The sequence below is a fragment of the Ptychodera flava genome, unplaced genomic scaffold (genome assembly GCF_041260155.1).
Source record: "Ptychodera flava strain L36383 unplaced genomic scaffold, AS_Pfla_20210202 Scaffold_34__1_contigs__length_2629520_pilon, whole genome shotgun sequence".
NCBI classification, from domain to species: domain Eukaryota; kingdom Metazoa; phylum Hemichordata; class Enteropneusta; family Ptychoderidae; genus Ptychodera; species Ptychodera flava.
In genome coordinates, this window is record NW_027248356.1 from 2,041,734 (window position 1) to 2,057,555 (window position 15,822).

The 15,822-nt window shown below is 41.8% G+C and overlaps 1 protein-coding gene across 1 annotated transcript in view; it reads left to right on the top strand.

Annotated features, from left to right (window-relative positions):
- Positions 1 to 11,720: 11,720 nt before the first annotated feature.
- Positions 11,721 to 15,822, top strand: part of LOC139127657 (uncharacterized) — a 43,973-nt gene continuing 39,871 nt past the window's right edge. The window contains exons 1-2 of the mRNA XM_070693570.1: positions 11,721 to 12,080; positions 12,765 to 12,846. Of these exons, the coding sequence (XP_070549671.1) occupies positions 11,721 to 12,080; positions 12,765 to 12,846 (442 nt within the window). The remainder of the gene's footprint in view (positions 12,081 to 12,764; positions 12,847 to 15,822) is intronic.

The following is a 15,822-nucleotide window of genomic DNA, read 5'->3' on the forward strand; positions in this document are numbered from 1 at the left end:
AATTACAACTGCGTAGACATGATTTTTTCGTAAAAAACCATTGAGGTAGAAAGTGTAATGTAATGTAAAAACGTACTCATCAACGAATCACTCTTTTTCATTGCGTAGCGTTCATCTAACGCACAAAGCAACTTCGGAAAGATTATGAAGAAAGGAAAGACAAAAAATACAAGCTGGTTTCGTAATTAATTTTATTCCCATGATAGCTGTCATTTCTTGGTCTTTTCATCCTATGCCTGTGTAAAAAGGGCGCAAGTGGTTAAAAGAATAACACAGTAATCGAATAATAATGTATTTAATAAAAGTTTGTTGCCAGACTCCGAACTCGCATTTGTAACTTCATTCAGAATTTAGTACAACGCAACCCTGAAATTGCCGAGCCATTCCCTCTATATTTGGAAGTTCCTTTTTAAAACTTTAAATGTTTATTTGGTATTCTGTGTTTCCGATGGTCTTCATTTCCCTGGTATTGCAATGAAGACGTAAAATGTCGTTTGCGGACATGACATGCTCATCGAAATAGCAGGAAAGCTGCTGCCTATGGTTGATTTCCGCCAGAGCAGAGGTAAATTTCGATTCGGTTCGAACATGAATTCCATTTACAACTGTCGAGTTATTTTACTCAAAAGACTGTATTTAGTATCGACTCAGCCCCTTGACTATCACCTGCTCAACAATGATGCCGCGAACGAGTAACAAATTACAACTGCGTAGACATGATTTTTCGTAACAACGTACTCATCAACTAATCACTCTGTTTTATTGCGTGGCTTTCATCTAACGCGTAACGCAACTTCGCAATGATTATGAAAAAAAAAGGAAAAGATGAAAAATACAAGATCTGGGTTTTCGTAATAAATTTTATTTCCTATGCGGGCTGTCGTTTCTTGGTGTTTTTTAATCCTATGCCTGTGTAAAATGGACGCAAGGGTTAAACAGTAATACAGTAATCAGGCAATAATATATATGCATACAGTGTAATAAAAAGCTCGCAGACACATGAATGAACAGTGTTTCTGTTCATTTTGTCAACATACCACGACTGTACATACATTTACTACTAGTACTTTCGGTATTTCGATATTCAAAATATTTCAGAAGGAAAGATTTTGATTTCATGTACTATCAATTACTTCGTGGCATCGGTCCAGGCCATTCGATAATGACTTTCTCATGGACATGCATAGAGAACAACGCATGGTCAACTCAATATAAGTAATGCAATGAGTTTAGCTGGGTGGTTTGGAGCAACAACATATAATCAATCGGTCTTTTCTCCAAATGTTTGCACTATAAAACATCGACTAGGCAAAAAGTTGCTAGATTAGACAACATTTTATCATAGTAGACGAAAGGAATTGGAGCGTCTAGAACGTGACAAAAACGCGACGTAGTGGAGTATTGTATTTACATAACAAAGGCCACTCATGACCTTCTTTCCATTGTGAGATAATGAGCTGGAAGGGTCGTGTTTTAGACGTGTCTTCGACGCGTCTCGACGCGTCTGACGCGTCTGGACGCGTCTTGAACTCGTCTAATCGCCGTCAAAAACCCGCCGAGTCTGAACGCAAGTTTCGTTGTGTACTGTACTAGCACAGTCACCCTCAAGGTGGATCTTCAGCATCTGCCTTTCCTAGACTATGTAATGTTGTCTTTAAGATAAGCTGGTGATCTACGTTCTCGGTTTGGGTAACGTTGAACTTGTTGCTCGCATTTTTCAGTGATCAAGCTAACTGGTGTTTTACCAGCAAAGTCAGTAGAAGCTGGTGATTTGTTTGGTCGTTTCTCTCTGACTATCATGCAGGTCAGGCTGGTCTGGTTTGCTGTTGAGGACTTTGAAATGAGATGAGTTGTGAGTCATTTCATGGTTTCCTCTTGTTGCAGTTACCATACTACCTTTTGTTGTTGAACATTGGTAGGGGTCAGTCTTGTATGGAAATATCTTCTTTGGTACATGTCCTTCACGTGTGACTGATGCAAAGTCTCCTGACTTTGATATGTATCTTGCGAATCCTCTCTCGCGTATCTGCAAATTACTTCATTCTTGATTTATGTTTCTTGTCACACGTGCATACTTTCTTGTCTTCCACTCTGGTGACTATTTCTAGGACGCGTGTTCTCAGAGGCCACCCAAACAGGAGTGTAGCTAGTTGTACACCTGTGGTTGAGTGAGGGGTTGCTCTGCAGTTTCTGAGGAAGCGATAAATTTCTTGTCGCCATGATTTTCCTTCTGTGTGACACGTTCTGTAGACTTTCTTTATTGTCTTCATCAGGCGTTCGACGTCATCGTTTGCTCTGGGCCATCTAGGGGTTACTTTCCGGTGCTTGAAGCCCAAGTATCTTGCAAAACCTGAGAACTCGTCTCCGTTAAAGGGTGGTCTATTATCTGACAGTAAAACTTTCGGAATGCCAATTACTGAGAATATGTGGTCCAGCTTTGGAATCACTGCTTTAGCAGAGGTTTATTGAACAATGTCAATTTCTGGAAAACGACTGTAGTCGTCTGTGATGACGAGCACGTATTCTCCTGTTGACAGATCTGAGAAATCAACACTGACTTCTAGCCATGGACCATCAGGCAGTTTGGACATCTTTAGTGGTTCACGGCTATTGTCTACTGTGGTTGCTTGGCAGGGAATACAAGACTGTTCATTCAACCATTGCATCTTTGTTTGGAAACCAAACCTTTTTCTCGCAATAACTGCTTGGTCTTCATAATTCCTATATGACCTTCGTGTGCAATGTTGAGTATGGTTTGTTGAAGTCGACTTGGAATGACGATTCTCTTCCCATTGAGTATTAGATTGTTGGCTTCAGTAACGCTGAGCTCATGGCGTACTTTGTGCATACATTTTAGTACTGTGCTAACTTTGGTGTTTTTTGTCTGATTAGTTTCTTGTACCAATGACTATCTCTGACTGCTTGGATGGAAAGTTGTAGAGCTTCATCATCCAATGTAGCTTGCTGTATGTCACTGATGAGTAGTGTTTTAGGTAATGTTATGTTGACTTTTGAAGTTGATACTCTTCGGCTATCTTTTCTTCACAACTTGATTGCTTGGGTGACTGTATTGGATGGCGTGACATGTAGTCTGCAGGGTTCAGCTTACCCGTTTGGTACACTACCTCAAAGTTGTATTCCTGGAGTTTCAGAATCCATCTCTCGATGCTGTTGGTGGTTTGGCTGTTGGTTTGTTAAACAGTGGTACCAGGGTTTGTGTTCTGTTATTACTTGAAATTGACTTCCCTATAAGTAGAGATGAAAGTGTAGTACTCCCCAAATGACAGCTACAGCTTCTCTTTCAGTCTGAGAGTATCTTTGCTCTACTGGTGTGAGGGATCTACTGGCAAGTGCTATGACAGAGATGTGATCATTGTCATCTGGCTGTTCAAGTATAGCTACTAGTCCTACAGGGCCGGCATCAATGATTACTTCAGTTTTCTTCTTTTGGTTGAAGTATGCTAGTGTGTAATCAGCTGCTAACTTCTCTTTTATTAAGTCTAGAGCATTCTGTTCTGTTTCTCTCCATTTCCATGTTGTGTCGTTTTTGGTGAGTGCTCTGAGTGGCTCAGATATTGTGGCTAGGTCTGGAACAAACCTACTAACAGTAGTTCACCATGCCTAGGAATGACTTCACTTCTGTGCCATTGCGTGGTGGTAGGGCATCCTTAATTGCCGAAACCTTCTTAGGGTCAGGTGAAATGCCATCTCGGCTGAATATGCTCCCGTAGAATTTGACGTTGTCTTTTCTGAATTCACACTTTTCTTTGTTGAGTGTTAGCTTCTTTTCTCGTAGACGTTGTAGGTAGGCATCTACCCGCTGTTCATGGTTTTCATCTGTACCATATGCTAAGATATCGTCAATGATGTTTATTACACCATCAAGCCCTTGGAGTGCGGAACGGATGTAGTTATGGAAAATTTCAGCTGCTGAACAAACTCCAAAATTCAGGCGTTTAGAGCAAAAAAGACCAATGTGCGTTGAGAAGACAATGAGATGACGAGATTCAGGAGCGAGTTCGATCTGATGGTATCCAGCATTTAGGTCTAGTTACTAATTGGATTGGTGATACCCAAGGTCTAGGTTCATCACCACACCTTTTCTATGATATCCAGATCAAGCAATTTCTGTATCTCTTTCTTGTCTTCTTTCTCACATGGAAAGTTATGCGGCGATGTGGTTGCACAACAGGTTTTACAGATCTATCTCATATAACTGACACTGTACTCCATCTAGTTTACCAATGCCATGAAACAAGTCGCCATACTTGTCAAACCATTGATCAGTGTTGTCAGGGGATACCGCATTGACCTTGTCTGTTACTTGGACCATGTTGAGTTTGCTAGCTGTATTGTAGCAAAGAAGTGTGTCTCCATCTCGTTTCGTCACTACAAATCTTGCTGGACAGGATTGAGATCCATGTGTTAATTCAGCAGATATTGTGCCCTTTAGTGGTAATGGTGTGTCTGTGCCATAAGCATATCAGCGCGTCTTCTGATTAGTGTTTAATTTCGGTTTTCTGTGTAGGCGCTCATTGGTTGAGTAACTCATAACATTGATTGTTGTGCTGGTGTCTATGTGTTCTTGAAGAACTGTGTTGGTCAGGTTAATTGTTGCCGCCAGTCTTCGTTCTTTGCATATTGTCTGTGGATTTACACTGAAGACATATTATCCTTCTGAGCTGTCAGTTTTATGTCTTACTGCCTTGACTTTGACCTCTTTGGCTGCACGCTCACCTCTTGATCTACAACACTTTGCAAAGTGGTTCTGTTTTTTGCAAAAGTTGCATGACTTTCCTTTGGCAGGGCATGCTTTGTCATTGGGGTATTTTCCTCCACAGTTATAGCATTTATTGTTTTGTCCAGATGCCTGAGACCTGTTGTTTTGTCTAGATGCCTGAGACCTATATTGTTTACGCTTGGTTGTTTGTTGACTGCGTCGCTGTTTTATAGCATTGACAGATGCTGTCTCTCTGGGTTTCTCCATACCTTGTGCCTGAGACTCAGAAACTTCAAATGATCTTGCTAAATCAAGCAGTTGTGTGAGTGATAGCTCTTCACATAGAACACGGCGTTTTACTCTATCTAGTAGATAAGCATCCACGAATTATCTGTGACTTAACTTCCTGTTCCTTGTCATGGAATTCACAAGTTGCCGCTAGCTGTTGTAGCCTTGTGTTATACGCATCTACATTTTCATCTTTGTCTTGCAAGGTTTCTCTGAATCTAAAACATTCATATTCGATGTTGTTTGGCAAGAAGTAAGACTGTAATTTGTCACGAGCTGTCTTGTAATCGACACCCGTATCTGACAGTGTATTAAATATATCCGACATTTTATCCCCAGCGTATTGGAGTAAAAGGGCGCGTTTCTGTTTGTCGTCGGTTATTTTAAAATTTTGAATGCTATAAATTTTTTTTTTATGTATTTTCAATTTTTCTTAGGATACTTCTCTCATCGTGGACCAATTGATCCTGTATCTGTATGAACTGAGAAACTTGGGATTGATGGCAGTTTCTGGAAAGCCATTGTCGATGACAGAGCTATTGACCAAATTACCTTGTGTGCACATGGTGTCTGTGTTTCGTCGCTGCACTACTGCTGCATGCTAGTTCGCTCGACTGACAGAATTCGTCACAAAAGTTCTTCAAAAACCTTGCATGGTTACCTAAAACTACTTGGATGTCTGCTTAGAAGGCTGAGTTTGTCAGTTTGTTGACGATCTGAGTTATTTTAACTGCATCCTCGTCGCCAATGTAGAGTCGCAAGCAGGCATGGATGCGGTTGTAACTAAGGAACTTTATTACTGCTCAAAACTGCATGTTAATGAGGTACACAAAGTCGCCCCAAGAGGGCGTCCTAACAGGTGATATCAGCACTGTGCATAGACTGTGCTTATCCATGGACATTACATCGTCCTGGTAATGCAATAAGTCCTGAGAGTTTGCTCTGTGTTTGATAATCCAGAGGAGTGCTTCGGCCAGGCGGTTGAATAGGGACGGTGCGGAATGAAGGCCGAAGAGAAGCACGCGATCAAAGAAGAACAGCCCTTGCAATTTGAAGCCGAGGAGGTGCCAGTCTGCTTTCCACACCGGGCACAGGTGGAACGCATGTTAAATGTCAACTTTTGTGGAGAATGCACCTTTGCCAAGTCTCTGTAATATTGTGACGGCATCTTCCACGTTTGAGAAGTTGAGGGTGTAGTCTTCCTTGTTGATGCAGTGGTTGATGCTATCATCCCTTAGTTGGGATAAGTCCATGATTATGCGGTGGCCGCCTGAATGTTTAGGCCGAAGTCCGAGTGAGTTTAAGACAAAGTTTGGCAGTGGTGGAATGGCAAACGGGCCAATTGTGTGGCCGAGGTGCAGTTCTTTTGTTATGGCATTGGTGACGGCATCAGGATCGATCATTGCTGACTGGGCATTTCGAGTGTAACATGGTGCGCAGGTCCTGCTGAAGCTGATGTCAGCACCATGAGTGAGATTGTGGATGAGGTTGGCTGTGAACTGTGCATGCGGATTGTTGTGCAGGGCTGCTGAGAGTTTAGCGAGATGATTGGTGTTGTCGGCTGTAGCATTGCTATTGTCGCTGGGTGAACGGTCACTCCCTTGAAAGGGCTGGGGATCTCTTGTTTGATGCATTAATGGTGTTGCTGAGCATTGTGGTTGGTCACGTTACACACGGAACACTGGCTTTTGTAAGTTTTCAAAGCTAGTAAAAATATCCGTGACAGACTCGAAGAGGATGTCTCCTTGTGAATGTCCTTGAACCTATGACCGCGGGCGTCGTTTTTATGCGTTCTCTAATTTAGAATAATGATCGATACACGTATATATAGCGTTGGATGGGTGATACCATTTTCACGAAGTAGTAAAAAGCAGGAGTATTAAAAATGTTGTTGCCCAGTCACAAAGAAATTTAACCGCAAATCGCAGTGAAAATGCAATTCATACGATTTTGATCAGTTCTAAAATAAAACTTAGAAAGACCAGACCTTGTCCATATTTTTCATTCTTTTATTGTAATTGTAAGATAAAGTGAACGTCCCCTCCTGAAAGATAGTCAACGCCGGATGTTTTTGCAACAAGTCCTGTGAATGTGAGTTGTTAACTTATGTAACATGTACATAGCGATGCGTAGGCCTACTCAGCGACCGGACCGCTCTGCAACAATTTTGAAATCTTGTCTTTTAATTGATGTCCGTTTATATTCCTTGTTCACTGTAATAAGCAGCGCGGCATTGGGGAAAATGAATGTCCCGTGTAGATTTCTAAGTGACCACACGATGTTTCCATAAACATGCCAGACTGGGCCTATAGCTACATCCTGGAGCTTAGTATATGTCGTCAAATCGCAATATCTCCATTCTCGCGAGCCACAGCATAATTTCTGCTCCGCTGACTACGCCAAAACGGGTACCGCTAAGCTATTGCCGTAAAGAGGCACGTACATTTCTCGACGATGAATATCTCCAGCCGGTTCCCTATGTGTGCAAGGAAATTAAATACTGCTTAAGCCTTTAGGAAATACGCAAGTCAACTTCCCACACGCGTTTTATCGAGTGGTGGTCGCGATGTTGACATGTCACAGATCGCATGTAATCGCGGCCACTTCGACAGTGATTTTCACATGAGTAAAGTCCGACTTGTTTGAGTATTTAATTAGTGATATACAGCATTGAACAGCTTAGGGGTGAACCTTTGACGATGTAGGGATGCTAGAAAATTTCACTTTTCACAAGTTACCTGTGCTTTGAAGCAGTCTCCAAGCAGCAAACTGTCTCGCGTGAATTGTCTTCCATAAAATTGATCAGTAATTTAGTAAATTATTTTTGCTGTGTTCATTTCGTATTAATTCTACGAGGGATAATAAATGGTATGCACAGAGCTTCCGTTAGGATTTTCAAACCTGCGTAAGGCTGTACGCAATTGCTTTTTATTATTCGCGTAAAATGTATCAAAAATGCGTACAACTACATGTAAGCACTTATAAAACAGCTGTATACGCCATATCGAAAACTAGTTCAAAAGTCAATGAATAAAGTGTTCATTAAACATCAGCAGTGACAATGTTCTTTGGGTTTTTTTACTTTTTTGACGAGTTTTGAATTACAATCTTTAATACTCTTCTGTTCTATTCTCTGACGACGGTATTCATTTCTGACTAATTACATTTAGATTACAACTTCCGACGATCTCTTTGCTGCCTGAACTCTATCGTCGCTGCTCTGAAGTCAAAGACGTAAAGTTTTGGGCCTTCCATGGTTATAACTATCAGATCATTTACGGCGTTTTCACTCAGACAATTACGTTTCGATGTTTTTAATCGTGTTTTGGGTACTGAACCCCCCCCCCCCCTCACACGGGACAGATGACACTGGAATCACGGCTGACTTTGCAATATTTGGTAAGAGTTCACGATAATCGTTGTAAAGAAGCGTACAGACCGGCCATTAAACTATTATTTCTAAGTCTGCTTAGCATTAGCTTAAATATTCGACCCAGAGATCTTAGGGTTTACAAGCCCGAATTCAAAGAACGTATGCAATTCTGGGGTGAAGAAAACGTAGTTCTAAGAAATTACAGTTTGAATTTAATCTCGAAATGACAAACAATCCAAAAAAATTCAACTGATGTGGGGTTATTACTAGGAGATATGGGTCGTGTACACTGTTATTCGGCGAAAGTAACACTAACTTTTTCAATTCTGGCGCCAGATTTTTCACCTGTAATGAATATATTTAGTCTGAAAGACCGTTTCTCAAACCGCCAGTTAGAGTGGCTCCAAGTCTGTGGGCATATCAAAACATATAGTAAATTGAAGGATTAAATATCAGTAGACCGTTGCGCTGAGTGGTAGGGCTGTTGGGATAGATCGCGGGATGATCGCCTGGCTTGGCCAGCTATGCAGTTACCATAACTTTTTGGAACTTAGCTGCCGAGAAAAGCCAGGCGACTTGGAACCAGTTTAACTTCCGGTAAAAAGCCTGGAAGTGAAGATACAGCTTGCAGCTTGACAAGCGTGAACAAGGGCTGATAATTTATGCAAAACTCGTCAAGTTGACGCTTTGAAGGCTCATTGTGCGAAAACAAAAGCGAATTTTAAAATCCAAGACTTCTCTTTATTTTGGCTCAGTATGTACCCAGCTCTCGATTGCCGTTAACGGAACACCAAGGTCTATTGCATACAGGTAAAAGTCGCCATTTATTCACATTAAATTTCTAGAGTAAAATTGCCAAAATATCTAGTTCCAATAGTGACCAAGATGGTCTCGATACCGTAAACTGCGAAACCTGTCCGATCGGGCATTTCCAAGCGCAAACATGGGTTACTGCCTATGCCACAGCGCACATCGTTGTGTATAGACTACAATTCTTTCTATACTAGGTTGCGGGGACTTATCTGACTGTACTGTCATAGAGGTGGCTTTGTCCGACCGGGAAACATAAGGAGATACGACAGTTCTAAATATTACCATGGCTGTATATTTCTATAGTATTAGAGCACAGTCTCTCCACAGATTGTTGAATGACAGTGACAAAAGTTAGGACAAACGATGTAAAATAGGAAAGTCATGTGATGACGAGTTGTTTTTACAGACTCCCTGTCAGTTTCACGATCGATCAAGCAGATTACGCAGCGCATGGGTGCCTGAGGTTTCACCCGTCCGAAGAGAAATAAATGCGTCTGTAGAATTATTGTTCGCAATTACTGTCATTGAAGACTTTACACCACTAATCCTTGATTATCTCCACACACTTTGACGCCGTCACAAGGGAGTACATGGTCATTTTCACCTCCTCGCATGATACAAACATGAAGATATGGAACGGGTGTCATGATCGGTTGATGATAATTATGAGTGAAAACGAGGAAAGCTTTATTTCAACAAAATTCTGCATTTTAGTCGTGGATTGTACTTGTGGAAATTTTAAAACTGCATTTGAGCATATACCAACCACTAAAGTTGAAATGACTGGTACAAATCAGTGATCAGTTCTGAGTTCACCGGCATTCACTTCTTGCATTGAAAAATAGAAAACATTTCTTCTGCAATGTTGTGGCATCAACTTACCACCGGACCGTGACTTACCTGATGGTCACAATCATCGAATAAATTTCTCTTCGACATCGTCTCTCTCAGATCAGTGATGTCATCTTTATCTAAGAAATTTATTAAATTATCGATCGGATTCAAACTCGCAACATACCGCACCCGGCCCACCAGCCAGAGAAATATTTTACAGTTATAGGCTATTCATTGTATTGTATACCAAACAGAAAGACATCATTTACATTTCCCTTTACAATTTTGGCGATTTGGTGCTCAATTACTGTGAATAGCATGCTAAGTTGACTCCCAATCACCTTTCCTGTCTTGCTGTGTAGGCCTACAGTTGACCACTCCGTGAAGTTCAAATTTGCATTTATATTTGGTTTGTAGTAGGCTACAGAACAAAAGAATGCGATCGCAACGAGGTGTTACCGCGGCATTTGAGTTGTCAGTGTGTTGCCGCACTGCTGTTGCCGCATGTTTTGAGGCATCAGTGAGTTCCCGCAAACGCGTTGCCGCAGTGTTTGCGGCAATAAAACAATGAGAAGTGGGCATGAGACAATAGATATTGTAACACACCTCATCCGCAGTCTGTATTCTAATTCGCCAATTGATAGTCACGTGGGATGCGTTCTTTTTGTGCTGATCCACGTAAACGACGTCATCGGGCATCATTTGTCGGAACTGTTGCCTGCCAGGCATCAGTTCCGAAAAATGATGCCCGATGACGTCAAAAAAACATTGGCGCATGCGCGAACTGGAATGTAAACAAAGATGTCGTCTGCGGCCGAGCGAAACGATAGTCGAGAAATTTCTCGGTTTATCCTACTTTCTGAAGAGGAACTAAATGCTCTGGTTTCCAGCAAGGACTCTAAACGGACGAAAACGATAATTAAAGGTGCATTGAACGTTTTGCAGAAGTATTGCGACGCTGTCTGGAAAACTTTGTTCTTGCCGAACCGCTCCAACGCCAAGAGTTGTGTGAATTGCTACGTAATTTCTACGCAAGCTTACGTCGTAATGATGGTCAACTCTATGCGAAGAAATCGATGTTAAGCATCAGATATGGTCTACAGCGCCATTTTCAGAAGTCATCAGACTTTGATATCGTTAACGACGATGATTTCAAGGCTGCTAACGAAGTATTTAAAGCTATGCTCGTCAAATTAAAAGCGGAAGGAAAAGGCTCCGTGCAACACAAACACCCGATCACCAAAGAGGACATGGCGAAAATCATGTCATCTTCCGCAGTCGACCAGTCAACGCCTCGAGGCCTGCAGAATAAGGTTTTTATCGATATCATGATTCATTTATGCAATCGCGGTCGAGAGAATCTCCGTGTCATGACGAAATCGCACTTTTGCACACAGACGGATTCAACGGGACTCAGATACGTTTCATTTTCCGGGATATGCAAACAAAGAATCACCGTTGTGGAATGGATGACAGCGAAGCTAGCCAAGAAGGTAGAATGTATGAAACACCGGGGAAATACACCTGCCCGCTGATGTCTTTCGACGCGTACATAAAGAGACTGAATCCATCATGTGAAGCTATGTGGCAGAGATCCAAATTGATGACCAAACTTGGCGTAGATGCAAGTATCTGGTATGACAACATGGTAGTTGGGAAAATACACTGGGAGATGAGATGAAATCTATTTCAATGGAAGCGCAGTGTTCACGTATATACACGAATCATTGTCTCCGTGCAAGAACCGTCACAACCTTGGATGATGAGGGCTTTGAAGCAAGGCATATAATGAGTATCAGCGGACACAAATCTGAAACTAGTATCCGCCAGTATGCAAGGGTTGGTGAAGAGAAGAAGAGGGAGATGAGTAAGGTGCTGTCCTCAAAAATCCAAGGAAGTCCGTCAACATCCGAAGAATATCCTCCCCTTCAAATTGCGCCGACACCAGGCTCTCCAATCTTGACACCATCACAAGAAGACCACATCCTTGGCGATCTCACCAACTCTCCATTGTTTCCCATCAATATTCAGTCACAACAACAATTAAAAACAGTAAAACTGTGAGTTACAACTTCCATGGGTGTGTTGTACATATTCATCACCATCAAAGTGAACAGTGATCAGCACATTGCATTTACTGATAAACTGCAAACAAAAGTAGTTTGCTGTTAAGTTTGAGTTTCTATGATTGAAGCATGACTTTATTGTAATGTTTGAATTCCATGTAACATGGTTTGAAGTTTGAATTAATGTTCAATTAAATGTATAACATATTACATGCTACAAGTTTTGTGTATGGTGCGTTCTTATGCATGGCTGCGGATGAGGTGTGTTACAAAACACATATTGACTGGCCATGAGGGCAACAGCATACGTCTTTAACCCCTCGGGCCTGTGAGTCACCCCCAAAAACAGACTGTTTTTGGGGGTGACTCACAGTCCCTCGGGGTACAGACGTATGCTGTTGCCCTCATGGCCAGTCAATATGTGTATACTGCAGACCTTGCAGGAGAGAACAATGTTACCGCATGTTTTCCGCATACCGCAAAATGCGGTTACAAGTTATGTGATTCTGGTACTGTATGGATGCAGTCAAGTCGGGCAAATAACAAAACCAATGATGGAGCCAACAAATGAAGGGAAATGGATTTCATAAAAAAATCAAAGGCACTAGTAATAAGGGCACCAGGAAAGATTCAGCAGTCAGCAGAACAACAAATACAATTCCGACTCTAGATGTTCATGGTGTGGAAACCAACCAAACACACACAGAGTGAACCGTCCAGCAAAGGGCCCAACGTTCAACGCATGTTCAAAGGTTGGTCACTTTGCAGAAGTTTGCAGGTCTAAGGGCTATCCAAGCCAATCCAAACAAATGAACGTTCTACAAGAAGCTGAATTTGACTCAGAATATTTTGGGTGAAGTCAAATCCACAGAAGGCAAACCTTAGATGGTAGATCTAAGACTTTGTATAATGGTAATGGGCATCATTTTACAAGTGGTATAGCCACAAACTGATGACGTCAAATCGCCATACACAATACACAGTGCCATAATTACAAGGCGTCTGTGTTTTGTGTACGGCGATTTGACGTCATCAGTTTGTGGCTATACCACTTGTAAAATGGTGCCTGGTAATGTACACTTCAAGATTGACATGGTTGCAGACGTGAAAGTTTGACCGATCAAACTTCCGCCCAAAGGTAGAGTACTTTATGGACCAGGACAAACCAAGCTGGAGACTATTGGCAAAATTCAAGGAGTGCTGCACTTGAATTCAAACTGTAGTGGTCGTAAACATACAGCTCAATAATGTCAAAACATTTATGTTGTGAAACACCTTAGCCAAGCACTACTTGGTACTACTTTGTAGACCAGCTATCGAAGCACTACATATTTTGTTCAGAGCCTTGCAATCTCAGTTGTATCTCTGAGCAACAAAATAAACTCATGACATACACAAAGCTATTTCCGCAGTTATTCACAGAAATGGGCAAACTTGAGGGTAAATATAAAATCAACCTCACAGATGATGTTAGGCCATACGCAATTACTACACCCAGACAAGTTCCATAACCGCTCATGTCAAAGGTCAAGGATGAACTGACACGAATGCAAAACCTCAGAGTAATCAAGCCAATCGATCAGCCAACTGACTGGTGTGCAGACATGGTTATTGTTCTGAAAGCAAACTCAGAATGTGTTCGCATGCTCTACAAGCAGTACACCAGGAACTTCATCCCATACCTTTGGTTGACCAAACTCTGGCACAGTTACAGGGAGCCAAGGTATTCTCGAAACTTGACGCAAACAGTGGGTTCTGGCAAATTGATCTAGAAGAGAAATCTCAGTTACTCACAACTTTCATGACTCCCTTCGGAAGATTCGCATTCCACAGGCTACTTTTCGGCATCTCATCAGCACTGGAACATTTCCAGAAACGCATGCAACGAATCCTCAAAGGCTTACACTCGACTTGGCAGAGACTACAAAGCCCCTCAAAGACCTCTTATCAAAGAAAAATGCATGGCACTGGTGTGATGTGCAAGACGATGCATTTTTCAAAGTGAAATCATTGCTAAGTATGACACCGGTACTAACCATGTACAACCTACAGTCTGAGACGTTACTCTCTGCCAATGCGTTAGCATACGGCCTCGGTGCAGTTCTGGCACAGAAACAGACTGACGGACATTTGAGACCTGTGGCTCATACGTCACAAGCTATGTCCAGCACAGAACAAATGTATGCACAAATAAACAAGGAAGCACTGGCTATTAAATGGTCATGTCTTCGCCTTAACAACTACCTACTTAGAGTACCCTTTCATGTTGAAACTGATCAAAAACCACTCATACCCTCGCTGGGGATGAAGAATTTGGAAGACTTACCATTTAGAGTCCAGCATTTTTGCCTCAGACTAAAAGATACTCATACTCAATATCACATGTACCAGGTGGAAATATGACAACTGCTGATACTATCTCACTTGCGCCGATGAAATAATCACCATCAACAGAGTATCTTGCACTCAAAGAGGAGACTGCAGTTTATGTAAAAGCTGTGTACCAAAGAATACCAGCACCATTATCGCTCATTGAACAAATCTGCAACTGTCAATCAAACGACCCAGCTTGTCAGCTGATCACATTCTACATCAAAGCTGGATGGCCAGAATAGTCGAAACTAGCCCTAATCGTGAAACCATATTGGCATGTTAGAGGAGAATTAACCTCTTATGACGGACTGCTTGTGAAAGGTTGTAGACTTGTTATTCCAAAGGAGATGCAAGATGGATTACTGCAAAGAATTCATGAAGGTCACCAGGGCACAACAAAATGTCATGCTTGTGCAAAAGCCGCAATATGGTGGCGTGGATTCAGTCGCGCAATCATCTACTTTGTGAAAACCTGAGACACATGTGTGAAAATTCAGATTGATCAAGCTGAACCATCAATTCCAACCAAATTCCCACAATGTCTATGGCAAATAGTCACACTGATCATCTCAAATTTAATGGATCAACGTAACATACCGGTACACTTGTGCACTATTATTTTCGCTATGCGGAGTTGTCGAAACTCAACTCTATGTCTTCACTGACAGTCATCAGATGTATGAAATCTATCTTCGCATGCCATGGTGTACCAGCAACTGTAATGTCAGACAACTGTCCACAGTAAGTAAAATATAGGCCGACCAGCAGGAAATACAATACTTGTTAAAAGGCAGAGAATAAAAACTGCAATAATTAAAAAAAATACAGTAAAATACTGACCGACCAGCGGGAAATAAAGCACTTGCAAATCGCAGAGACTAGATTCATTTTCACTTGCTGCAGTTTTATCCCTCTTTTGAGGTCTTTTGTAATCTTTATGGTCCACAGTTAGCCTCAGAAAAGTTCAAGCAATTTGCAATAGGCTACGACTTTGCACACGTAACCAGTAGTCAACACTATACCCTCTATCAAATGGGGATATTGAAAGAGCTGTGCAAACAGTCAAGAAGTTGCTGGAAACAGTGGATGGCTACATTGGCTTATGGTTCTACACCACAAGAAAATGGATATTCACAAGCAGAGCTATTGTTCGATCGGAGAATACAAGCACTGTACCAATCCTACCTGAGAAACTGGAACATACCGTACCTCCTCAATAATGATGCATTACGAGCAAAGGAGGAGTAGATGAGAAACCATCAGAAACTTAACTACGACATTCCTCGTTGTGTCCAGGAGACAAGGTGTATGTTAAGGGAGATAATATACCGGCAACTGTTCTTCGTGCAGCAGGC